General features: G+C 37.2%; 1 protein-coding gene across 1 annotated transcript; it reads right to left on the minus strand.

Moving 5' to 3' along the window:
* Positions 1-781: 781 nt before the first annotated feature.
* LOC137175927 (myelin regulatory factor-like protein) lies at positions 782-27,500 on the minus strand. Its single transcript, XM_067581865.1, has 25 exons — positions 27,255-27,500; positions 23,887-24,037; positions 21,914-22,007; positions 21,303-21,364; positions 20,151-20,604; positions 18,215-18,406; positions 17,915-18,110; positions 16,778-16,854; positions 15,735-15,845; positions 15,567-15,657; positions 15,273-15,473; positions 14,085-14,193; positions 13,868-13,977; positions 12,510-12,655; positions 10,585-10,746; positions 10,417-10,488; positions 9,060-9,106; positions 8,462-8,623; positions 8,296-8,343; positions 7,423-7,507; positions 6,724-6,798; positions 5,883-5,994; positions 2,823-2,894; positions 1,759-1,847; positions 782-1,601 (listed from the first exon to the last, which is right to left on the minus strand). Coding segments are annotated over exons 2-25 (2,841 nt in total). The 5' UTR covers positions 23,960-24,037; positions 27,255-27,500; the 3' UTR covers positions 782-1,600.
* Between the last annotated feature and the right edge of the window lie 13 nt (positions 27,501-27,513).

The following is a 27,513-nucleotide window of genomic DNA, read 5'->3' on the forward strand; positions in this document are numbered from 1 at the left end:
CATGAACTGCTCTTTTATTTTTATAACTGTTCAGGGTCATTTTACACCATTATTTCCAATTCTTCTTCTGGCTTTACTTTTGCAAGTTATTCTTGCCACTTTACACCCTTATTTCTCAATCCTTTCCTGAGGTTATACACTTATACACTTACAATTTTATCCAGTGCACTAAGTGAGATTATCTTTAACATACTTTGTGCCCATATATCAATCACAAGTTTCTGTGAGGTATACATACAATATCATAATAATTCAACACACTTCTACCTAATGCTTATCATCTTGACAGTAATCATTTGCATTGCATTTTGTCTTTCTCTCAGCACATCATAAGTCTTATAAAATTATACCACACTAGCACAAAAAAGATTAAAGCCAGCATTAGCTAACTGTCCTTTCTGCTTTTTTATTTTTATTTTACCATAGTTTTCAATGCCTATGTGATGAGATGTTATCTGTCAGCTAGTCCAATCTTTTCCCTCCTTCTTGAACATGATTGGATGCTGTTGGATTGACTGAAACTATATCAATTGTCAGGTAAATGTTGAGCTGATTTGCTGCACAATTTTAAAAACATAATTTTTCATCTCTGGGCTTTGGGAGTTCATGAAGTAATTCCAAAAAAACCCCACTCAAGCAAAAAAGTAAAGTCACAAGACATTGGTGTTTAGGTCAAAGTCAAGATGAAAGTCACGTGACTTCCAATCACTAATCGCTACACTGTAAAAATGTTTCATGTCAAAATGTTAAAGTAAAAAAAAAAAGTTTCACAAAGATGAGATACATTTTTTAAACATTTTATTCAACTTTTTGACCTCACTGTTTATTAGCTTTCATTTCACATGAAGTAGAGCAGTCAGGAGTCACATTCAGTTCAGCTCATAGAAAAGATTCATTTCACAGTTTCACACTCAGAAATGACTCAAACCACATCAATATTATTATTTTAACAAGCAATTTTAACATCGTGCACCAGGCAGACCACTGTTCTTAGTTTATAGGAGGCTTTTCAATTTTCTTTTAACATGAGTACATTGTGGTTTTAAATATTTTGTAATTCAGTGTGGTTTTGTGATCAAATTCAGATAAGAAAATCAATTTCCAGAATTATGATTTAATTTTGTTAGTTTTCAATTTCAGTAAACATTGAGTTTAATTTCAGAATTTTAGGAAAATGTCAGAATCTTGTTGAATTGTGATGTAATTCTCAAAGTTCTTCTTGAAATTGAGAGGGTAATCTAAAAATTCACATTATTTTAGATACACATAGATGTAGTCCTCTTCCATAAGCATAAGTATTTTACAGCAAAAATCTACAAACTTCATAATAACTAAAAACCAAAGACCAACAGAAAGGAGTACCACTTAATTAGCCAGTTTTCAAATTTTCAGGTAAATGAATCATGTTAACATCCTTAAAAAATGAATAAAATCAGTATCTGAGTTCCATTTACTGATTCCTGTACATAATTACCACAATAACTTCTCTGTCTGAAGTGCAGAAAATAAGTCTTTGATTCATCTTTGAAGGCAGGATGCTGATGAAATGAATTATTGTGACGTCGCTCTGTTGGTCTGCGTCTTTACGACCTGTACTCTCTCTAACGAAGCAGGAAAAATATAAAGATACCACAAAAATTTAAGTAAATAAAAGCAGGAAGTGATGATATATCTCTGTGTCGGTGTTTCAGATTATTGTATTCGTGTGGGAAAGTGTGAAATGCAAATATTAATTTCTGTCTTTGTAAATGTGTTTACTAGTCTGTGCAGCGTCGGTAGAAGTGGAAGTGGTAGTCGGTGAAGAGCGCCCCCCGGAAGTGATGGTCAGTATCGCAGTCTGCTTGACCCTAGAGAGACAGTTAAAAGAAAATATGAATAAATACTACAAAATAAAAGCACAATTTTTAAATTATCTTTGGCCAACCGTACTGGAAGATTAGGGACAATGCTGGTGTGTTTCTGTATTTTTTCTATTATCATCTAATCAAATGAAAAGACCAAAACCAACAATATGTTAGTTTGTCTCCTAATACTCTCTTTTTCCTACTCTGTCAGTAGGTGCGTTTCCATCCACTCGTTTTTATTCAGCTTTCCAATTTGCGCATAAAAGCAAAATGCGATGATGACGCACATGAATCATGTGACTTAAACATCACTGAAGAGCTGAAAACATCAGATCTGTGTGGAGCGATGAGGAGACTGTAACTTTCCTCAAATTAATACAGGAAACAAACATAAATGTCATATTTCCACCATGTTTTCCACATGGTTTTCCATTGTTTGAGCTCTTTTAATGACATCATCTTGTGTCTTCTTCTTCTACAATGATTAAATGGCAGTAACTGGAAAATCAGCACCACCATCTGTTATCTTCAAATATTCACACAATAGTAGTAAACACACACTAAATCGAATTTTCTGGAAATTTGGTTAAAATTTGCTCAAACAAACATCTGGCTAATGGCTCCAAACAAATTGGTTCCTACTTAAGATGTATTTTTTTTAAAAAAACATCTCACAAATATATAGTTTGATTTAAAAAACAGGCTCAGTAATTTCCTAGAATAGCTGGTCACTGTCGTTTTAAGCAAAAATGACTAAAACAGGAGGAAATTGTGCATTCATTTGGGGACTATTTAAGTTGCAGTGTGATTTTCTTTTATTTTAAATACAAAATCTCACCACTGATGCTTTAAAACTAACACGTGAACTATGATGAGTTTCAAAACATCAACAGACAACTGATTATAAATCCAAGGAGGTCATTGTGTGTTACGTCTCATGAAAGGAAGACAAAAGAAAGAGAAAAATAATTTCCTTACGGCCACTGCAGTGCGAAAGTGATAAGAGCTGCGATAAAGACGAGCCACATGGAGAGGCCATTCGTGTTCTCCCTGCAGAGACAGACAAACAGAGAAATACCAAACCACAAAGATCAGTTGAAGGCTTGTCCGACAAAAGCCCATTTTCCTATAAAAAGAAAAACCTCCCGTTATCTCCACTTGAGCGTTAGTTATGTCCTCTGCTAGCCTGCTAGATAAACATCCTTTTGTTACAGTACATATTTGTAGTGGTTTGTTAACTGAATTGATTCTATTATTGCTAATATTGGATTTTTTTGTGACATAACTGCCAGTAATGATGGATGACACTTCTGTTGTTATTTTCACCAAGTGGGAGATATCATAGCTGTGAGAAATTTCTGACATCTCTGACTCAGGAATTACAAGTCGGAGGCTAACATGAACAGTTTTCCCCACTTGGCGGTGATATGATGCAAATTCTGCATAGTGCCTCTTTGGATTTAAAGAGGAACACTTAAACTGCTGTTAATTTCAATTCAACTCTAAATAAATATCACAATACACAGCATTAGCTTCTTCTTCATGACATCAAATAAAGGTAAAGGCATTCAAAGTCCAACTGAAATCACATTCAGTCATCTCTTTTTGCAGTCAAAAATAATGTCAATTAGTTTTTTAAACGTATAGTTTTTTATTATTAAAAGGAAGAAAAAAGGTCTTTGGGGATAATATCAAGTGTCAATGTCTGTGTTTGATTGACATTAGCTAGCAGGCTGGTGTTACAACATGCAGAATGGAGACAAAGTGAATAAAGTGCTGTAGCTACAAAGCATCGACAGACTGTCGGGATTTTGAATTGTAACGATCAAACCAGCATCTAATATATCCAAAGTGACAGTTGCAGGTATGTTTACATGCTGTTTAATGTGCTGCAGCTGAGCAGCTAGTTAGCTATCTAGCCTGCTGACCTACATTAGCGGTGTACTTTTCCCCGGTGAATGTTTGTTTGATGGCTCTTTCAACAAACTAAGGTGCAGGACAAGATGTGTGTTCATGTTTGTAAGTTAGATAAGAAGAAGACTTTAGCAGGAAAGCTAATGTGGGTTGTTGTTCAGAGTCTGTGGCTCTTTTATTGTGTAGCAGGATGCTGTCAGGCTCAGTGTGACCGTCTGCTCTGCCTATGATAGAACGACATCATCGCATTATGCAACATTTGATTTGCTGTATGGAAATTAGGACTCCAGGTATGTAGACAAATAATAGTATTCCACTGAATTAATGTAAAATTATGTGGCTTCATCTTGAAACTGAAAGTTTTTTAAATATAAAATTCTCTCTTTTGGTGTCTGATTTTCTCTTAAAGGAGAACACAGGACAAGTGATTTACAGAGCAGATATGCTGCTGTAGTAGAAAACAAAATACAATTTAATTTCAGTTGGACTTAAAAATATTCACATGCTGAATCGCTTTAGCTTCTGGGCAGCTCTGTCCCCAAGAAGTATTTGTAAAATAAAAATACAATCTGCACTTTTAGCAGGAACTGGGACAGACAAAACCATTTGGAATCATGATTAAAGCACAACGGCAAAAACGACCAATCAAATGAGCCTAAAATACCCATTATACGAGTGTGGTTTGTCTAGTATACAGTCTCTTCTGTGTTCTCTACGTTCCAGTAACATGCTGATTGGTGTACATGTACTGGATTAGTGTGAGTGTGGCTGTGATTAGCATGTTGTCATCCTGATGTGAGGGAAACCCTGCCAGATATCCATTATTCATCAGTGTTTCCCCACACATCCTGCATTATTAACTGTAATGGTAACTGAGTTAGTAGACTGGAACCTCACTGACCCTCAAACCAACACACATTGAGACACAAATAGACAAAAACAATGTACGAACGCCAATAGAGACAAAAACACGTGAATATTTACTCCATCCGAACTTCATAGAACCACAGGGAGCCAGATAAACCTGCATTAACCCTGCACGGATTAAGTGGGTATAGATAACGGATGAATAAATGGATGATACTTTCTCAGTGTATCCTCCCAAACATAAAATAAAACTTAATTAAACTATTATCAGTTTTTCTAACTGATGTCTTGTCTTTAGGTATTGACTGGATCTTTCTTGTTTTTACAATAAATGGAAATTTCTGGTTATAACGACACTCAAACTTATCATATTGTAAGAAGAAAAGTTTAATGTTTTAATGAAATCTGTCTGTATGTCATGTAAATGTAAAAACATTTCTTGTTTTAATGAGATATGATTGCATTGTGTAATAATGAGAAATATTTATAACCAACACAATTAAATGTGTTGGTTATAACAAGAGAAGGGAAAAATGTGGTAGTAATAACGAGAAACATTTGTCATTAGGAGGTAGAAATATTTTTCTTCATATAATGAGATACTTTGTTATTGTGTAATAATGATAAAAGCTTCATGACATTACAAGATATGTTAGTATAATAAGAAAATTTTCTTGTAAAATGGAATAATTTGATAGTAATAACAAGAAAATAAATCAGTAAAGGGTGAAAATATCTTGTTATAATGTTAAAAGGCACTTGTTAATCTGATATTTTCTTCATACTGTATAATAAGATTTGTTGTTATTGTGCAATAATGAGAAAACTTTCATAATCTTGTTGTAACAAGAAAGGTTTCTAATAAAAGTGAAAAATATGTCATTATAACATTAAAATAACATGTTATAACAATAAGGAACTTGTTAATATGCGAAAACTTTCTTCATATAATGAGATATGTTGTTATTGTGTAATAATGAGAAAAATTTCATGATATAACAAGATAAAATTATAATGTTGTTAAAACAAGTGTTGTTTACAAGTTTCTTGTAAAGTGAATTATTTGGTAGTAATTACAAGAAAAAATTGTCATTGTAACATTAAAATATCCTGTTAAAAGGAACATTTACTTGATGTAATAAGAAACTGAGGAGAATTTTTAATTTTTTTTTATTGTATATATATATATATATATATTATAGTAAATAAGCACCGAGTACACTGTATTTTGTATTGTAGGTGAAAGTTAATATTTACCTGTGTGTTTGAGGGGTATCTGCTCCCAGTCACAGTGTTTATATCCAACACAGCAGAGCAGGCCACTGACTCATCAAAACTACACAGATGGACCACCAGCAGCTCTGTAGAACTACACAGAAATAAATATATATTTAAATGAGATCATTTTTCATTTATGTCTTTAGCTTTAGTTTGTACACAAAAAACACTCTTGAGAAAAAGGAGCTCAGCTAACACAAACTGTCAGCAAGCTAACGAGCCGGCAGGAGCATCAACTAGCAAACTCACTCATGCTAATGATAGCATGCTAACGGTGATTTCAACTAGCTATGTTAGCTAGTGTTCTAATAAGCTGCATTAGCAACCACACAGCTATGGTTAAGTGAGCATATACTAGCTCTTACTGCGTCCCAATTCTATGCTAATTTAATTTTAAAAAATGCCAATGTTTACAAGAAATGAATGTATTGTACAGTATCTTATAACAGGATATCATAAACCCTGTAAGCCGATAGATGACGATGTTAGCTAAATTATGAGTTATGATCACTGCTGTCAGTTGAATTTTTATATAAGAATACCAAGAAATTGATTTTTTTTTGCATTTTTTTGGCATATATTGTGAAAAAGGTGCACTATACGATTAGGGATGTGATCTGAAAGGGTTAAAATTTTTCATTCAGTCTCAACTTTTTTTTTTAGGAGAGACGCAATCTTTCACTGTACTACCTCTCCTGCAGAAGTGATTGTTTACTTTAAATTCACATATAGCTGAGTATGTTGTACTGTAGGTAAAAGTGTGTTTTTATATACGTGAATGTTTATTTGTATTATTAGCGGTGGGTCAGTCAGTACTTACTTCATGAGCAGGGTGACTCTCATGTTGACTGGGACAAACTGGCTGATGGGAACTCTGAAGATGTATCTACCTGGCCTAAAGGAAACACAAAGAGATCAATCAGTCCTCCAAGAGGAATCAAGAGGAAAAATATGCATTATTTTGATCAGACAACTTTCTCTGTATGTGATTCAAACTGACTCTTGCTAATTAGTGACTTTTCAGAACTTTCAGGCCACAATTACACCGGTAAACTTGTTGAGAGTTTCAATGAAAAGTCTGAGCTGTCCCAACTGGCTTCAGCAGGAAAAACGTAAAGTTTATTTTCAGTGTAAAGACAGAAATCTGAAATTAAATTTAAAAAGCAAACCAACTCAAACTCCTCATTCCCACCCCCACCCATCATGGAAACAAGAGGGGTCAACCTGTATATAGAGTGGCTGGTGTCTATAAGCCAAGGAGACAATGCAACTCTGAAAGAATGATAATAAAAAAAATAAATTTTTCAGATAAATAAATCAATAAAATTATAATAAAAACAGGGCATGGACATGTATATTTCTTTTAAAAGCTCACTGTTTTATTATAATTTTATTGATTTATTTATCTTAAAAATGTATTTTTTTTAAAAAAATTTTATTCTTTCAGAGTTGTGTTGTACTTGAGGAGATATTTTTCTGTCCTGTCCTACATTTCCAGTGTGTTTCTTTTCTTACTTACCCACATTTGTCTCTTAGACAGTATCTGCTGTCAATTATCTGCTGATTTTCTTTGATCATGAAATAATTCATGGTGGTGTTTGTCCCTGACAGGGAGAAAGAAGAACACATTTAAATATAATGCTGTGTTTTCCAGTGCTTCAGGGCTGCAACTAACAATTATTTTCATCGTCAAAATGCCAATCCCAACTACACAGAGGCCATGGTGACGTCTTCAAATGTCTTATTTTGTCTGACTAAAAGCCAAAAGGTGTTCAGCTCACTATTATATATGACAGAGAAGAAGCAAATCCTGCTTTTAGAGAAGCTGAAAGCTGAGAATATTAAGCATTTTTTCACTATTTTTGCTTTAAAAATGACTGTTGGTGCCAATTATTCTTCTGTCAATCTCTGTTTTCATCAGTCCAGTCTCTGTCCTCACACCAACATAACAGAGCTCTTTCCCTGAAGCTCAGCTCTCATTATAAATGTAAAGTTGTTTTCATTTATTTTACTTTTAAACTTACAGTCTAAAGCCCCACTAGCTGCCCTCAGAGGTTGCTTGTGTTGAATTTGATCAGAAACTTTTATTTTTAACATGTAATTATGACTTAATTATTCTGAGAGGTAAGTATGATGGTATATAATAATCATTTATCATTTTAGCTTTTAATTTTAATTCTGGGTAATATTGGTCTGATGGTGGTATGAGAGAAAACTTCAGGGCATCACATCAAATTTCATCCCAATCTGGTTTGTAGTTGTTGTTGGCGAGAGCTGAAGCTACAGGATGGCATCCATCAGTCTCTGCCTCTTCATATCTACTGAACACAATGATCTGTCAAAGGGTCAATGTGGTCGTTTATTTTAAAAGATGTGGAAAGTAAACACTCACAGTCTCTGTCATCTTTAAGCTTGTGATAAAGTTTTTCTTTTCTTTTGTCTGCAGGGAAAAAAACACACCAAACATTAAAACAGAAATCAGTGACTGTCTTTCTTTCTTTGTATTTATGTGTATACATTAATGTCAACAAGCATGTAGGTCAGTGAGCTGCTGTTACCTGCAAGATCAGACTCCTCTGCTCCAGCTGATTCAGTGATGGTGATGTTGGATTCAGTGCTGCTCTCTGCTGGTGAAGAGCAGCAGTACACCTGGTCACAGTACAGCAGGTCACAGAAGTCCACGTCTGGGGGCCAGGGGCCTGGTGGGCTGGTTGGCGGGACTGCAGAAGAGAAGTGAGAGTTAAAATGATAAAAAATAGCTACTGAAACCAGTTTATTTTATTTTTTACAGTTGGCATTGATGCTAATAGTTTAGGTGAAACTGTAACTTTGAGATAGAAGCTGGAATTTGCTCACATTTATGGGATTAATCTCAGAATTTACAAGTGGCTTTAATCTTCTATGATATGAAACACAAGTTAGCAGTAGTCAGTATGTGAATGAATGAATCAATCCAGTCATTAATCAGTGGCTATTTTTAAATGCTCAGTGGTTATCTGACATCACTTTGGACTCGGGATTATACTGAATCCATGCAAACAGGATACTTTGGATTTTGCTGCAGTCTGACACCTGTTGACTGCTCGACTATACTTATAAACATGAACTTTACATCCTCTATGTAAACACAGTCAGTGTTGTAAGGCTGAAGTTTACCTGTGCTGCTCCAGGCTGTAGTGTGCAGAGGAACCATGCTGTTGTTACTAACAGACAGAAACAACAATCAGCACAAACAACGCCACACAGAACACTGTTGCAACTCAGTCATTATGTCATTAGAAGACAAGTCTGTAAATGTCACAGGCAGCCTTTGAGCCGGTGACTAACAAGCTAACCAAAATTAGCAAATAAACTACACCGATAACATCTGTGTTTAAAATTTCAGAGAGGGGAAAGGGTTTATAATAGTGTTACCATGTGGTTGCTAAGGAACTACCAGTGGTTTGATAGGGAGGTTGCCAAGTGACTGTTGCTAGGGTGTTGCAAGGAGACTGTGTCTGTGGAAGTTACTCTGAGGTTGAAGGAAATACTAATGGTAAGGTGTTACTAAAGGGATGCCAGGTAGGAGGAGGTTACACAAAGGAATACTAATAGTAGAGTGTTACTGGGTGATTGTAAAGTGACTCACTGGTTACTATGATGTTACTTGGTAGTTGTGAGGGTGTTACGTGCCGGTTGCCACAAAACAGCAAAGTCAGTGGTTGCAAGAATGTTGCTAAAAGGCGATTTTAAGCGCTTTACATAATGCATTAAAGCAATTTTAAAAGATAAAAGAAGATAGGTAAAGAAAAAGGTCAGTCAAAGGCAGTGCAGAACATAATCATAAAAGTTTTTACCTGGATTTAGAGGTGGTCAAAGTCGAGGACTGTATGTTGTTACTAGAGAGTTACTCTGAGGTTACAAAGGGGACGGTAGGATGTTATTGGTGGGTCCAATAGGACAATCATTGGTTGCTAAGGATTGATTTGGGGGGTCAACTGTCAGAATGGTGTTATTAGATGGTTGCCAGGTGACTGTTAGTGGTTACAATGGGAATACTATTGATAGGATGTTACTATGTGGTTGCCAAGCGGTTATCAGAAGTGACAATGGGAATACTAATGGTATGGTGTAAATAGGTGATTGCCAAGTGACTGGTTATTGGTTAAAAGAAGAATAATATTGGTAAAGTGTTACTAGGTGTTTGCCAGGTGAATGTCAGTGGTCACTAGGAAGTTGCTAGAGTGTTACAGGGTGTTTCTAGGCTATTTTATGTGGTTACTTAAGTGTTACTCTGAGGTTATAAAGGTAATGGTCGGGTGTTACTGGGCTGGTCCAATGGGAAAGGTTTCTGTGGTGTTACTATGGGGTCGCTAAGACACTGTGAATGGTTGTAAGAGTGTTGCTAGGTTTTTGCTCAGGAATATTCAGTGGTTGCTAGGTTTTATTTGGTGATTGCCAGGCTGTAACTAAATGGATTATAAATGGTACTTTGTGTTTTGTATTTGGACAGTGAAAAGGCTCAGTTGTTTACCTGTTGCCAGGAAAGGCGCCAAGGTCTTCCTCCTTCAAATTCAGTAGGTACAGAGCGGTGATGGAGATGACGCTGCACATACAGACAAACACACCATAACTGTTTTAAATTCCTACATTTCTTATATTGTCACTATGTAGAACAACAGGAAGTGGCATCATGCCTCACCACAAAGCCATGGTGGCCAGCAGGGTGAAGACACTGGCCTGGAAGACTTTATGTCGCAGACAGTGGCAGTACTTCTGACTCCAGCCTTCCTTCTGAACTGTCCCAGTCTTACATGTGTCAGGACTCTGCGTCATCGACACACTGCTGGGTTTCCTGGGTATCCTTTTGGAGAAAACACAAAATTCACATTTATTTGGAAATCACTGATAGATGGATTTTTTTTTGTTTTTGTTTACCAAATTTCAAAAGCGGTGGTGGACAATTCCAAACAATTTCCATTATTTTGAGAGTTTGAAAAATAATTTCTTGAACTGCAACACAACTAGTCACATAAGTTTACAAAAATACAACAAAAAGAACATAATCGTAGAACAGTCAAATAAAGTCCAGAAAATGAGCAGACAAATACTCAGCAGCACAGATTCAGCAAAACCAGCTGCTGAACAACAAAAGAAAGCAAGTTATAAAAAAGAAAACAGCACCTTGTACTAAATTATACAGCAACAAAGCAGAAAGCCAATAATAATAAATAATTTACTATTACAGACACTATAATATAAATTATTTTAATGTAATTCCTACATGGCAACATTATAAAAATAATGTATTAAAATGGTTTTTGAGGAGCTTTAACCAATAATGAACAGATAACATAATAATTGTATCAATAAACTATCAACACTTGAAAGCACAGTTCAGATGTTGTTTTGAAGGAGTGAACCAACTTTATTGCAGCCTCCGTTATGTTGTTTTCTTTGCCTACATTTCCCACAATGCCTTTCAACAAGCCACAGAGGGGGGGCCAAACTGTCAAACTAAAGCACAGCAATAGACCAGTCTGTTAAAACTGGAGGATGTCTTCACACAGTAGCCTTCAGTTTGTCCTTGAACTGTGATTTGCACTGATGCACTGATAACACAGTAATTCCACCATTATGCAACATACACACACACACACATTCATTCACTTCATCAGTACATTTCCACAGCACTGCATACAGTAAAACCTGAACTGCACTTACATAAACATCTTAAAAAAGTTCTCCACTCTTACCTCAGCCAGTTTTATTCTACAATGCTACCTCATCCGCTAATGTACATGATTTTTATATGAGAGGATTAGAGACTAAAGGTTGGATTATGCAAGAAAAGAACCACTTTGTATGACGTGATATCCAACCATGTTGGAAGGCAAAAGTGTTTATAGCTGTTCTAAACCATTAAACAGTTATAAGGTGAGGTAAAAAGTTGGCTGTCATAGAGAGGGGGGACACTCAGTAATGTGAATATGGAGATAACAACGTGCATTTTCAGACAGTCTATGCTGGAAGGAATTTATCATGTTGCAGTCGTTTGTACACTTTTACTTTCTCACCTCCACACAGCTGGCCAATCACTGCGTGAAGTGGGTGTAAATGTTGGACTGACAGTTTTGGAAAGTTACCAAAATTTAAAGAAAAATCAAATACAAATCAGACATCAGAAAGCTGTTCAACCGTCCGACAAACAGTTCTGTTGGAGTATACTGACGTCTAAACTTAAAGTCCAGTCAGAGTTACAAAACTAATTCCTTTAGTTCCTGGTTGGATCTCAGTTTGGCATTGAAGTAAAAAGGACCACAATATTCAGTATCCAAAGTGGCAAATCTTGACATTTTCAGATAAACCTTTAAGCTCTTTAATCTTTAAACCTTGCAAGCTAAGCTAGCTATAGACTGCTAAATGCTATTAACAGCCTTTTCCTCTGATACATGTCAGTTGGAAGGTGCAAGATCGGTATCTGTCATTTGCTAAACATCACCATAAATGAAAACCCAACACTGACCGGAAATTACTGCAAGGTGTTTCTATTACCCCTGTAAATGGTGATATCTATAATGAGAGATGAATATATGAATACATGGATGTATGAATGGATGAAGGTACCCGGTGGAGCGCAGGCTGCCCGTCAGGCTCTTCAGTTTGGCCAGTCGGCGGTTCCACACTTCCAGGTCATTGATTCGACTTTCCAGATTGTCGGTGAGCTTCGACAGCTGCTGCACTGCCCCGACGTTCTCCATGAAGATCTGCTCCTGCAGGAGGAAGAGGAGGAAGAAGAGGAAGAGGGCATCAGAGGCATGTAGACAGCTTCTCTCTGTTATGTATCCTGCTGGGACCGAGAAATAACAACTTGTAATTGTTAAGAGTCTTGGTAACTGTAGTTGTTGAATTTCAACAAAAATAATGTTTGTGATGATATATTGTAAACTCAAGGTTTACTTACTAGCTTTTTCCCAACCTTCTTTAGCAAATGGAATTTGCTCATCATAAAACCTAAGTATGTAGTCATGTTTATGAGGGGAATATCTCTTCAAATTGTCTTAAGTATTGGATGTGGATGGAAGTTCATGTGATGACACCTGAGCAAGTTCCATTTGCTGAAAAAGACTATGAAATATGATTGAAAGGACAGGAAAAAGCTAGTGAGTGAACCTTAAATATCATCACAGACATGTGTTCCCCGCAGTTGAGAATTAACCTCAATGCTAAAATAAATTGTTGTACTATCTTCTTCTTTAAACAATGACATCAACAATGCAGTTGACATTTTCAGACTGATTAAAGAAACCTAAAAGTGTAGCAGAGCGATTCTATCCTGAAATAGTATGTAGATTTAAAGAGATTGTAGCCAGGTTTCCATCCAAATTTAACGCAAATTTTAACCAAAATTCCAGAATATCAGCAAAAGAAAATTCAAATGAATGCTTTTTCCAATCCACTGCCGTTATGTGAATCTTAGCAGATAAACAGTTGATGGTGCTAATTCTCTAGTCGGTGCCGTTAAACCGTCATTAAAAGAGCAGCAGTCAAAGCTCAAACGATGGAAAACCATGTTGAAAACATGATGGAAATATGACATTTCTGTTTGTTTCATGTATTGATTTGAGGAAGGTTACAGTCTCCTCATTGCTTCACACAGATCTGATGTTTTCAGCTCTTCAGTGACGTTTCCATTTCGTTTTAATTGATATGTTAACTTTTCCACCTCAGTCAAGTGTAAAATCTTTTTTGTGATTTTTTTTTTTTAATTTTTGAAGTTTCCACTCTGTTTTTTCTGGGTTTTTTTTTAGGTTAAATCAGCTAATTTATTGATTTATTAATACATTGCTAAACATTTGACCTTTAAAACATGCCATTTTCTGCTGTTTGAACTTTTAATTGTCTCTAATACAAACAAAATTATCAAATAAAGGTAAAATAACACAGATAAATAACGCAGAAATGATGGAGGGAGGAGAATATACCTTGTCCACCATGAGGAAGTTAGGAATCTTCTCTCCGTCAGAACAGGTGACGTCTCCGACCTCCTTCACCGCTGACGGCAGCAGCTCCTTCACCTCCTGAGCTAATATACCTAAAAGATCAGACAGTAATGTTGTTATTGTTCAAAAGAATCACAATGTAAACACTAACGCACACTCATGGATATTAATATTAATTTTTAACAGTGTGGTCAGTTACCTGTCTGGTGGGTGTGGTCTATTCCCATGGTGGAAGCAAACTCTGGTTTGTAGTCAAACTCAACGATTCTCATCTGAGTGATTCTTTTCAGCTGCTGCTCAGAGTCGACCTGAAAGACAAACAGACAGAAGAGGTTTTATTATTTTGATATAATGAGTCAAATTCAATAAGAACTGTAGTCAATCTAAAATATGTGTTTCAAAGTCAGTATTTGAATTGCTTTGTCCAAGACAATTCGATAGCACACTAAGAGTTTAAAAATCAATATGCTGGATATTCTAGACTAATAAAAAGCTGATAACGTGTTATATATTAATTGATTTTCTGACATAAACTCATAATGTAATACAAACAAGCATTTTTGATAAGCATGTTTTTTTTTCTAATTGTGACCAAGATATGTATTGATCCGGACATTTTTTAGTTGAAAAATAAACTTATGTGATACATGATGATGCCAAGAGTCACATTTACAATTTTTTTTTAAGCTATTAGGTCTTTAGTTCAAGCATGTATGTTCTCTCTCTTAACTTAAATGTAATTCTCTCGATGGTTTGAATTTTCCCCATTTTCTTTTCGGTCATGGATGCATGGACATGATTTCTGTAACCATAATTTAAGTTTCAATGGAGAAATCCTTAAAATTTTAGGTAAATATACATCAATTTTACTAATGACCTTTGGTATTCTAGTATTAATAGTAATACAAATTCTACAAAATAAATAAATAAATAAAGGGCTTTGCAATATTTTCTTTTCAATTTCTGTAGTTATATTTTCCCAGATTGTGTTTACGGCATATTTTTCACTAGCCCACATCCTTTGCAACATTTTGGTGTCATTTATAAATTATATTTAGCTTGTTGTATCTGTGTGATAAACTAGTGCGTCTGTATTTTCCTTGTATATTCTCTCAAGTCTCTTACTAGATCTTCTTCCCATCATTTCTTAGCTTTTCTTACATCTTTGATACTGACAGTAGGTGCATGAAAGTACATTTGATTGGTTTTCACAGTATTTTGTCTGGTCATGTTACAATGCAGTCAAACAAAAGTTCAACTGTTTTGATGTTTTGTAAAGAAAGTAGGTATTTTTGGCTCCATTGTGGAGCATAAAATGAACAAATATGGAGGCCTCCAATCAGTTGCTGTCATAAATTATTTAAGTGATATTGTTTTATCATCTTACCTCCTGTATGTTCTGCTTGGCACGGCAGTCTGATGGCTGTATGATGGTGCCCATCACCTTGGCGTTGCCGCAGACGACCAATGCCTCGTCAGGAGAGTCGGTGTTGATGCCCACTCGGCCCTGACAGACCACCGCGTCCTGCACCGCCCCACGCTGCCACAGGGGGTCCCCGTCTGTCTCAAACTGACCGGGGTTAGAGGCCTGCAGGAAAAAACATGTGGATTTATGTGTTTCTGCTAATTATTTACACTAAGGAGGTTTTATAGTCTATTGATTGAACATCAGTGTCGTTACCCTGACGATGATTCTCTCCGACACCAAAGCTGTCAGGAGGAAAGTCTCCTCTTTTACCACAGCGTACAGACCGACCACCATCTGAAAATATCTACACAAACATACAGACATAGTCAGCATGTAGCTCCTCTCTTGTTGTTGTTCTTTCATTCATACACTCACACACACCTCTGGTCAGGGTTGGGTTTGCCTTTCTTCCTCATGTTGTTGGCCGTCGTCTCACTGAAGTGCAGTCGGCCAAGCGTCACCTTGGTGATTTTGCCGCTGGGCAAACTGACCCTGAAGGAAATATAGACAGTGTTGAATGGTATCAGACAGGAAGCACCTTTATGTAGCTTGTCCAAATATGTTTTAGAGCAAAAACATACTGCAAATGTGTTTCTCAGCAATTTACAGTTCACTGAACAACAATTGTCCAAGCATAGTTTAACAACCATAACTAGGTACAGCAGGTATGTAAGGTTTGGATTTCTCTACATACTTTTTTTTTTACATATTTTTTAACATTGACATGTTCTCTGCATTGATCATCAACTGGCAACGATTTTGACTTTTAATTTGGAACATGCAGCTAAATCCTTAGTCTTTGTATTCAGCCATCAAGTGCATGTTTTAGAATATTTTACTAGGTTCTCATTTTTAAAAAAGTCAGCTGTAGATGGTATTTTAAAAAAGCCAATCAAGCCAATGTTAGCTTCATTATCTGAAACAACTTGAGCGAGCAAAAGCTGCTCTTGTCAACTTCTATCTGAAATCAAAGACATATTCTTTCAAATATTACTAAGAATTTTGATGGTAAATCTGCCACTGTTATCATATTCAACTAAACGGAAAGCATGACAGGCATAGAAACAGTAACTAATGAGGTTACCAGATGCTTTTCTCCCATTGGCCACAAGGGGTCAATTTTGGCTTGACACACAAGAATGATGCAAGGAAGAAGCCACACTTGAAAACATACTTGAAGCCACACAAATGTGCCGTTTTCAAACTGTATATTTTGCTTTTACAATAGAAATGACTTCAAGGATGATGACTAATTGGACACTTCCAACAAGGGGCAGCACACAGCCTCTTCCTATTGGTATAGATCCATGACTGTCTCCCATGCCATGGATGAGATAGTCCCAAATTGGGCCAAACTAGGCAGAGTTTGAACTTATAAACAGCTGGTTGCAGGTGAGTGTGGGGACTTTTCTACTGTTACCTACCTGACAGGGTGGAAGGGTTTCTTGCTGCGATCGGGCTGAGACTGCTCGATGGTGACCTGATTGGTGGGAGCTTCTAGCTGTGTGGAGGAGAGGTAGAAGGATAAAGGATACTGAACACCCGCTGCAGGTTGTGTTTCCCAATGGTGACAATATTCAGAAGTTTTTCAGATCTGAAGTCTGATAGTATCAGTTTGACATTTTGGTAAAACAGCATCTTTTTAAATGTCTTACCCTTGTGAGGAAATCAATATTATTTTCATGAAGGTGTATCTTGTTGACTAGCCTTAACTAAACCAGTCCATCAAAGACTTGTGACCTTAATGTGCCACCGACAACTGCTAGCTGCTCCAACTGACTCCCATTCAAAAAGCCTCAACTCCTCTCCACAAATACTAAGTCAATACTTTTTTCAATGAGTCATTATGGTCTCAATCTCTAAATTCAGACCCTCAAATAAGTGTGCTGGTGGTCATTTTGGAAATTATTGCTCTGTTAATAAGATTTGAAGACTTATAGTAGCTTTAATGTCTGCCATTTGGGCGTTGATTGACAGCTGTGATTGACAGTTGGCTCACATGCTGCTCTCCCCGGCTCCGGGACTCGCACTGAGTCGGCTTATCGTTGCAATATTTCACTAAGTTTAATGTAACTTGATAATGATACCTGCCCTGTTAGCACATGGTCCGAGGTATGTTTAGAGAGCGTGAAAGGCAACACTCTGCACTCCTTATTTGGAGGGTTCAGGTCTTTGTGCTAAGCTAGGCTAAACACAACCTGTCTTTGACCAATCTCTGCACTAGATCCACAGATGAATGATACCTGCCCTGTTAGCACATGGTCCGAGGTATGTTTAGAGAGCATGAAAGGCAACACTCTGCACTCCTTATTTGGAGGGTTCAGGTCTTTGTGCTAAGTTAGGCTAAACACAACCTGTCTTTGACCAATCTCTGCACTAGATCCACAGATGAAATTGATATCCATCCTCTTCTCTTAGACTGGGTAAAACAAAGAAAATTTCCTGAACTGTTCCTTTAACAAAATAACTTCTGGAAATGTAAGGAAATCCTAGTTTTGGTTCAGAGTGCATGATTCTGAATCATACTTTCTGGTCAATGAGTGAGGACACTTCCTACGCACCTTGACCCCGAATACTTTTATCCGGAAGTGGTCGACCTCCTGCGGCCCACTCGGTGTTCTGATGTATCGTGGCTCTGCGGCCACACCAATGTGAACTGTGACCTGGAAGTGGTTCTTCTTCTGGCAAACGAAAGCCTCGTCCACTGCAGAGTAGTTGAAACCTTTATCTGTGTCCACATGGTAGGCAGGAGGAGACCTGGAGACACAGGATGAAAGTCATTCCTGCTGAAATTGAACTCTGTCCAACACTTTGGTCCAGACAAAGAAATTCAACATCTATTTGCTTGGTTTTGTTCTCACAGTGTTTGGTAGCTGCTGTCGTACAGAGCGCTCCACTCTCCTGGCTGGTACTGTTCCCATGTCAGCAGTTGGAAGGATCCCAGACTCAGTCCCCCTCCACCACGAGTCCCGTCACCTTCACTGCAGGACATGTCGACTCCTGCCGAAGGCTCCTCAGACTCAGACCTTCTTCTCTTTTTACTTTCCAGGGAGCTGAAGCAGGACAAGACAGATGAATTCACAGCCAATTACTGACCGACTGAATCAATATTTTGTCTGTTTGTCAGTTAAATTTTGATGATTGTCAGTAAGCTGAAACATTTTTATTTCAATATGTCAGATATAATTACAATTCATTGTAAAACCAGGAAATGTGATAGCCATCATTTTTTGACCACTGAAGATAATTCTGATTTCCTGGGGATGACCTACACTACCTAACAGTCCTAAAGTGATTTCTACCAGATACGCAACTGTTACCATACGGTTATTAAAGACAAACTAAAGCTAAAATTAAGTTTTGCTGAGGAATCAGTATATGTCTCCTTGGTGTTTGTTTTGACATCTGTACCAATTTGGTCAAAATTGCAATTACTATTTACAATTTAAGTTTTTACATGTTTTTCTGCAGTAGTAGTGCACCCTATAGTAGTGTTTCCCAGGCAGCATGAATTATTGGTACCAAATGATGAGTATGGTATGTTAATTGGTGCAATATCTGTGTGGGTGGGAACTAAAAACAGTCAGTACAGGCAATCAACCAGCTCAGCTGCATTTATGTTATGTGCACAACTTATTCTGGTGAACTGTTTCTGTTGTTCTGCTGACACAAGACATGGAGGAAAGCCTTCAATATTTAATACGACCAAAATGGTTTGTGTAGCTTGGTTCTAATGATTAGAGTAATGGTACAACAATGGTAAATGGCTAGTATGTACAGTATGTGATCATGAGCATTTTGGGAGGATTGGATTGAAAAAAATGGCATGTTACTCTAGAATCATCATAAACACTGCAAGTATAAAACATGATTACATTTTTACTGGTAGAAAATATAAGTTAAAATTGTTTTCTTTTGTCTTAATAAAGCCAAAATATTACTTACTAGATCTGGAATAAACCAAGGTATCTGTAATTAGGTGGCTAGAGCATCCACTGGCCACAAGGGGGCACTAATCCATTACTGTCAGCCATTCACCCTCCATTAGAATGAATGACTGTTAATCCGACAATGCATAAAATTGTGCACGGTGAGTCTGTAACCTCAGCATTCTGTACGTCACACGGTGTTGAGAGTTGATTCACAGAGGAACGTACGAAGTGTTGACGATACATGACTACCTGTTATGGTGAGTTTTCACAGTCTGATCATTTGCCATCACCAAGACTAACACTCATTTAACCTTCTTTCTATAATAGTGGATGAACACAGAAAGAGCAGCCAAAAACTCAGCAGGAGTTATAAAATTATATAATACAAAATATTAAATTAATAAAACGTAACGTCTAGTGGAAATCAGTGCTAATATCAGCAAGCTAGCCTAACTATTTTCCACTTTCTGAGTGGATACCAAACTTAACAGCACGATGGGCCGTCCTGTACGTTGAATGTTTTAAAGAGACAGTTAAAATCACTAATGGTTGATACCCTTGACTTGTTTAAAAAGTTGGAGGTCTGTAGCATACCACGGAAGTTGACAGCATGTCTCAGTTGTCCGTCAACTGTTTCCATGTGAACGTTCATGCAGAGGCTTGAATCTTAGACGCTCTTTCCACAAATATGTTTTCTTTATCCTCTTATGCAAATAGCTGTAGTATCATTAAAGTTTAAACAAAAACTGAAAATAATTCAAAAGGCTAAGCAGTTGGCGGCCAAATTTAGCTGAGTGAAAAGTACAAAAACTGACTTAGTAACGACAAATAGTCACAAAACTGTCAATGCTGAAGGTGTGCATACCACGTGTGTAGTGTGGAGGCGGAGCCCAGCCGACAGCTCGAAGAGGGCGGGGCTAAACCTGGAACCAAGCCTGAACCAGCACATGGCATGGTGTAGCTGTTTGATGGAGGCAGGGGCGGTGAAGGAGGCGTGGGCGGGGTGTAAACCTGTGAGCAGCTCTCTGGATTCAGGTAATGTATGTGTTCAGGTGAGTGGTGACTGTGCTGGTGCAGGGGGTCAGGTGGAGCAGGTGGGGCAGGTGGGACAGGTGGGGCAGGTGAGGTCCCAGGCTTGATGTAAGTGTTAGTGAGGCCTAGACTGCGAAGCTGATCGTGGGTCAGCAGGTCAGGGTGGATGGCAGCGGAGCCTCGATCCTTAAAGCGACAGGACGAGGAGGCAGAAGGCCGTGGCGTCGGCTGGAACACTTGCCGGGCAATCTGCTGGTTGGACCAATAGGGAGGCTCGTAGTGGAAGTCTACCAATCAAAGACGTACAGTAAATTAGCCAAAAGTTTTACCTCATTAGCTAATTTTCAATGTCATGACACATTAATTTTTTAAACAGCAGTTACAAACGTCTTGATGGCGAAAAGTTATATATGCTCAGAAATATTTTCTTGGATTTTTTTTCACTTAAAGCAGATATTTTTACACAGAAGTTACAAACTGTTTCCTTCTCAAGTACCAATGAAAGTAGTAACTCACTTTTCAGGAACCTAAAGGACGGCTGTCCAAATAAGTCAAATCAAGCAGATATCTTTCAATGTTACAGTCTTTTTAGTGCCAAAGTCCCACTTTTTGTCACTATACTTCCACCGCAGCTCAACGGGGAAACACTGTCCGAGGAAACACAAAGAGGGAATTTGATGCTAAAAAGACTGTAAATGTGTCAGATATCCACTTGATAAGACCAACTCAGACTGCTGAAGCTGAATATAAGCTTCACAGAGACTTTTAAATGACAATAAAATGATCATTTTGGCCTCCATCACTTACATTGAAAGCACATTTGAAGGGGATCTTTTAATATCCAGTATGAACAGGAGGAATGATTACAGCGAGGAAAACCTCTTTCACTGTTCATATGGACACCTGACTGCTGTTTTAAGACAGACTGGAAAACCCTATCCTTTATTGAAACTAGTCTTGTAATAAGTGGTTGAAGGTAGGTTACCTGGTATCTGTGCAGGTGAACAGGCCTCTGAGCTCGAGTCAGGAGGAGACTCAGGGAGCATGCTGGGAAAGAATTTGGAGAAACAAAGGAACAACATTTGAGACCTGAGTAGTGACTTGTGAACCTGACAAATAGCGACGGCGTTCTGTATTTACAACCCTTACTCAGATAACCAACTAGGTCAAAGCTATTTTTATGTGTGTGCGTTGTATAACAATTTGTGTCCAGGAATGAGGATAACATTACATATTACTGCTACCACTCTAACTGCTTCTACTACTATTATTTTGTGTCTTTAACCACTCACATTTTACATTTGATTACATATTTCCTCTTTAATGCTGAAAAACATAAACATTTTTTACTTCTGCAACAACGTAAATAATTTACAGGGTAAATAAACCTAAAATTTTAAAATATGATGTTAAAATGAGGATTTACATTCAGGGAAGTCTTTTCCATGATTCATTATTAGTAGACAGTGAACTAATCAATAATTGGCTGAATTGATTCTCAGCAGACAGGAGTGGACTCAGACAGGTTGAAGGGGGCATCTCTGTGACTTGAATTTATTATTTTATTCTTATTTGCATTGTGTGTGTGACTCTTACAAGTTGTTAGGGTCCATGTCGTTGCTGAGGTACTGCTCCAGGATGCTCGTATCCACAGCAACAGAACTATCCAACACACCACTCATATCCTGACCTGCACACACACACACACACACACACACGCACATGCACATGGTAATCATGTAATAACCATTCTTGACCTTAACATTCAGATAAAGATAAAGGACTAGATAACATACCTGTTTGCTGTGGCCTGTTTACCTGCTGCCAGTATTAGATGAGTTTTTATTGTAAAAAAAAAATCAGAGAGAGATTTTGATTGTCGCATAATTTAAAATGACATGCAGATCAAATTAAAAATACAAGTTAATAATACTAAAAAACTCTGTGAGAGTTGGTCAGAAGTTACAATATATTAGTTTAGCTAACAGTCCTATTCATTTGTCCCCTTGTTAATGTCAGCTGATGTCAGCATTTTAATTTGATGGACATGAAACTCTCATGGTTGAATAACCAGAACAAACAATGAGATGCGTAATTGAAAAAAAACCTCCTTTGTTGAAAAATAGTCACTGCGAGGAGTCAACAAGTCTGTGATTGGATCTGAGAGATGTCCAATCAGAGAACTTCATTGGCACATCCTGCCACTTGTAAAGTTTGAGTTTCAAAGAAGTCATTGAATAAATTCAGGAATTTGATTCTTTTTTCATTTTTGGATTTGCGATTTTTTATACATTTTCAGTTGAGAACATACTACTTTCATTTATTCATTTTTTTTCTTCCAAATGTGCTTTTTTGTCAGAAATACTTTACAAAAGCCTCCAAAATCACTTGAGAACCACTTGAACTTCTTTTGGAACCTCCTCAAGGATCTCCTAAAGGATCACTGAAACCACTTCAAGAACCAACTGATCTGCTTCATGGTCAACTAGAACCTCTTCAAGGATACTTGAACTACCTCAAGGGCCATCTCCTCAGGAACCACTGAAATGCCCTCTTTAAGGATCAATAGTACCACTTGAACATCTCTAAGGACCCATGGAACTTTGTCAAGACCATGACCATTAGAACCACCTCATGGGCAACTGCAGCTTCCCCAAGTATCCCTGGACCTCCTCAAGAACCACTAGAACCACCTCAAGGACACATTAACCCTCCGAAAACCTCTGGAATCACCTTAAGGACCACTTTACTCAAACCTTCTAAAGGACCCCTGGAACTTCATCAAGGACTCGGTATCACCTCAAGAACAAAGTGAACCTCCCCAAGAACCAGTACAACCAACTCAAGAACCTCTAGAACCACCTCAAAGACCACTGTGATCTCAAGGATCACTGGAACCACCTAATTTTATATTCGCATGACGGGAACTCATCAGCAATATGTATAACAAGAAAAATGCACTTCATGTTGTAGATATTGTTTGGGGCAAATGCCATGACTTTTTAGAGAACTACTGTCCTACATACTCCTCAAATCCCCCTTGAACCACCTGAAGGATAGCTTGAACCTCATTAAGGACCACTGAAACCTTATCAGGGATAGATTAACCTCAACAAAAGACCAATGAAACCTCAAGAATCATCAGAAACACCCTAAGGAAAACAAACAATTTCAGTGACCACGTAAACATCCTAAAATACCACTGGAGTCGCTTTCAGGATCACCTAAAACCTCTTAAGCACAGCTAGAACCTCTTCAATAATCACTGCCACCACCTCACCAAGGACAAATAAAACAACTAGAACCAAATTAAACTCCTCAACAACCGACAGAACTTCCGTAAAGACCACTAAAACCACGCAAAGAACCACTTTTTCCCTCTCAAAGACCACTAGACCTACCTTAAGGTCTCTTGTAACTTCCACAAGGACCACCAGAACCTTATTTGAAACCTGTTTAACCTCCCTAAGACCTTTTGAAACATCCTTGAGAACACGTGAAACCTTGCTGAAACATATTGGTTAATATAAGCAGATGACATGATGTAAAGAGATTGATCTTGGGCTCACCACTGAAGAATTGCTGCAGCGCCTCATTCTCTCCCAGGACCTGGACGGGCAGCCGGCCGGCTCCAGGCTCCATGATGCCCAGCAGGAGGCACTGTGGCTAGGGAGCGAGGCGAGATCTGCAGGGGCCCCGGCTGGAGCTGCTGCTGCAGGGCTGAGGAAACAAAGATGAATAAATTTAAAGAGCTTTTAAAGACAATTTAAAAATAACGGAACATTACTAAAGCAGAGAAAAACAATAATATATAAGAACTAAAAAATATCCTGAACAGTGAATTGACATGACAATACAAAAGGGAAATCCTGCAACTTCTCTCATTATATAATATAAATTAAATTTCCCTCAACAAGCTGTAAGATATTGACTTTTTCCTTATAAAAGAGGTGCATGTTGCTGTCAATTTGGATATTTCTTATGCTCCGCCACAGAGCTGCATATCAGGACTGCACTATTGGTGTAATAGATGAAGAAACAGGGAAGCACACAGGTTTATGATGTTGAAATAAAGTCAGATCTGATACTGATGCCAAGTTCAAGGTTAAAACCTCTGACAGATCAAAGCGTAACCCTTTACCCTTTTAGCTACACAGTACGTGTGAATCATTTGGGAAAACTTTATTTTACAGGTCCCTTACAGTAGCTTCCTGATGATTTACTAGAAAGGAACTTGAAGGTTCTTTAAAAGAAATATGTGCTTAGTTCCAGTTAATTGTAGAGTAACCTTCTGTTATGAAAATGATTGTCTTTTCGTGAGTACACAGCAAGTCAGATGCTAAAATGTATTTAGTCTTTCTGTATAGCTGTTAATTACAGGAAAGTTCACGATTCAGCAAATATCAGAAAGAGGATAATGAGGTTTCCGACAAATAACTTTATATATTTATATATACGTTATTTATTATATATATTCACAGTCGTGATGATTTTATCAGTTCTTTCAAGGTCTTTCCATCTACGTATAAGACTGTAATCAACAGTTATTGAGGAAGTGCGCAGATCCTTTACTTAGGTAAAAGTATGAGAGAAATGTAAAAAAATTTAAAAATACTGCATTATAAGTTAATGTCCTGCACTCAAAGTCTTACTTAAGTAGAATAACAGCAAAATATACTTACATATCAAAAGTAAATGTAAAGTAAACTCTGTCAGACTTTTTCAACTTTAAAAAAAAAGAAAATACAACTTTAAGGACTCAGTTACAGAGTAAGAGTACAGAGACAAAAGGGAGATGTCCACTGAACGATGTGTTATATTTTAGAGGTGGATTTTATGTTTTGTATTAAAAATCTTAAAGTAACTATAGCTACCAAGTAAGTGTAATGGAGTAAAAACTACAATAGTTGCCTCCATAAAGGAGTATAAAATTGTAATAACCAAGTAAAGTACAATTATGCAAAGCACAGTATTATTAGCAATTAAGACTGCAACCAACAATTATTTGTAGTTTTAGATGAGTCATTTTGACAATAAAATGTCAGGAAAAAGTGGAAAATCACTTTTTGTCACATTTTTTCAGAGCAATGTGAAGTGTTTAAAACATTTGTTTTGTCTGACCTACACACTAAAACCCCCAAACATCAAATATTTAATAAATAGTAATATAACACTGTAAATTACAAGAGAAAAGTAGAAATTTCATATTTGAGATGCTTGAACCAGATGATGTTTTGTATACGTGCTTGATAAAAATAAATGAAGTCTATTCTAATCAATTAATTGCTTAATTGACTTTCAGCTCTTCAGTGGTGTTGGTGCCTTAATGCAGCAATGTGGCCTACACATGCCACACCAAAAAATTTTATTCACGAAAGTGCACTACTTGAGTAAATGTACTTTCCACCACTTCTACCCAACCATGTAACAATTATATCCTTTTTTGATGTTTTGTAAAATCTCAAATATACTTTGTGTACACTCTTTGAAAATTGTCGTCTCTATTTCTCTCAACTTGCATCGAACTTTCCAAGAAACATTTCTGTAAACTAGCTGAGTCACTCTAGCGGCTCCATATTTCTGAACTCACATAGTTCGTCCGAATTGTGTTCAAACTCTCAGAATTTCCTATTAGTGAAGGACTATGAACCTCCTGTGGGGCCCAGCGGCAAAACTTTGTTGGGCCCCTATTGAACCCCACCATACATGGTAGTACTGTAGAGCTGTTAGTCCATTCACAGAAAATGGAATGGTGTGATTTTCTGACAAAACAAGTCATCTGAATATGTTCTCCTGGGCTTCAGGGAACAATGATTTTCATTAGACACAGAACAATCAATGGATTCTTAAAGAAAATAATAGCTGGTTGCAGCCGCACAGCACTCCTATGATGGAGTAATATGACCTGTCCCTCAGTTTTCTGTGTGCAGTTTAATAAAACACAATTTAACAACAAATGAGCTCAATATAAACTAAAACTATTAAAGTCTTCAGACTAGATTTTGACACAGAGTCCCTCTTCAAGACCAGGACCACAAGATGGAAGATGGAGGACCTGTCAGAGTTTAGATTGGATTATACTGCTGCTAATTTACTACTGTAAAGTGTGATTAATCAGATTATGTAGACCCAAATAATGTGGAGTAAACCTGGAGCTTCTGGGGCATCTGGGCAGTTGCCTGGTTGGTAAACCAGCCTTGCAGAGATCCCAAAGTTTCTAGACAACTGCCAGGCTGAATTTTGGGGAAATCTGAATAAAATGATGCACAAGACATGTAGAATATTTCCATTTGATGGTGATGTGATTAGAGCTGCAACAATTACTTGATAAAACAATTAGTCGTCAACTATTTTTAGAATTGATCAATTGTTTTGAGTCATTTTTTAAGAGAAAAAAATGTACAAATTCTCTGATTCCAGCTTCTTAAATGTGAATATTTCCTGGTTTCTTTAGTCCTCTATGACAGTAAACTGAATATCTTTTGGTTGTCGGGACATTTGAGGATTATCTTGAGCTTTGGGAAACAGTGATTGACATTTTTCACCATTTTCTGACATACTCGATAATGAAAAAAATCATTAGTTGCAGCCCAAGACTGTAATTTTAACTACATTTCAGTGTGATGTAAACCATTTATTAAATGTTTGCTTACTGCTTATAAATGCTTAATAGGAAGACTTAAAGTATTACGATGAACTGTTTTTGAAGTTTGTACCTGGACCCATGACATCAGTATTTCCTAAAATCCTGAAGTGTTTATGAAACTATTTTTGCATTATTAACAAACTTTTATGAAATGTTGTTGTTTTCATGCAGATTTTCTGATTTATTCCTTCATAATTCACCTGAAAACACCTAAACTGCAACATGACTAATATAACAAAGTCGTTGTTTCTGCATCTCGGATCAGCAGCGGACATATTTGTTCAAACACACCTGCCTGTCTTTCCAAGATGGCCGCCAGTCAGTCAGTCAGCGCTGATCTGTGATTTATCTGACTTGCTTGTCCTCCGGTACAATCCATCTGTGAGGATGGATTCAGATTCAGGTTTTAGTTCCTCACAGTTCCATTAGATGTGTCTGATCTTCTTCTGTGGTTTCAGTTGAGAGAAACGTTCCCTTTTTGGATAATTCTTCCTCTTGTTTGTGGCGTCTGTGTGGATCGTCTCTATCAGCTGAACTTTGAGCTTTGAAC

The sequence above is a fragment of the Thunnus thynnus genome, chromosome 23, assembly GCF_963924715.1.
Source record: "Thunnus thynnus chromosome 23, fThuThy2.1, whole genome shotgun sequence".
Classification (NCBI taxonomy): Eukaryota; Metazoa; Chordata; class Actinopteri; order Scombriformes; family Scombridae; genus Thunnus; species Thunnus thynnus.

Coding starts and splice junctions, on each gene's coding strand:
- LOC137175927 (XM_067581865.1), bottom strand. CDS start 23,959: ATGGAGCCTGGAGCCGGCCGGCTGCCCGTCCAGGTCCTGGGAGAGAAT. Junction 18,111..18,214: donor GACAGCAGCTACCAAACACT/GTGAGAACAAAA, acceptor CTGTGTCTCCAG/GTCTCCTCCTGCCTACCATG. Junction 15,658..15,734: donor AAACCCAACCCTGACCAGAG/GTGTGTGTGAGT, acceptor ATGTTTGTGTAG/ATATTTTCAGATGGTGGTCG.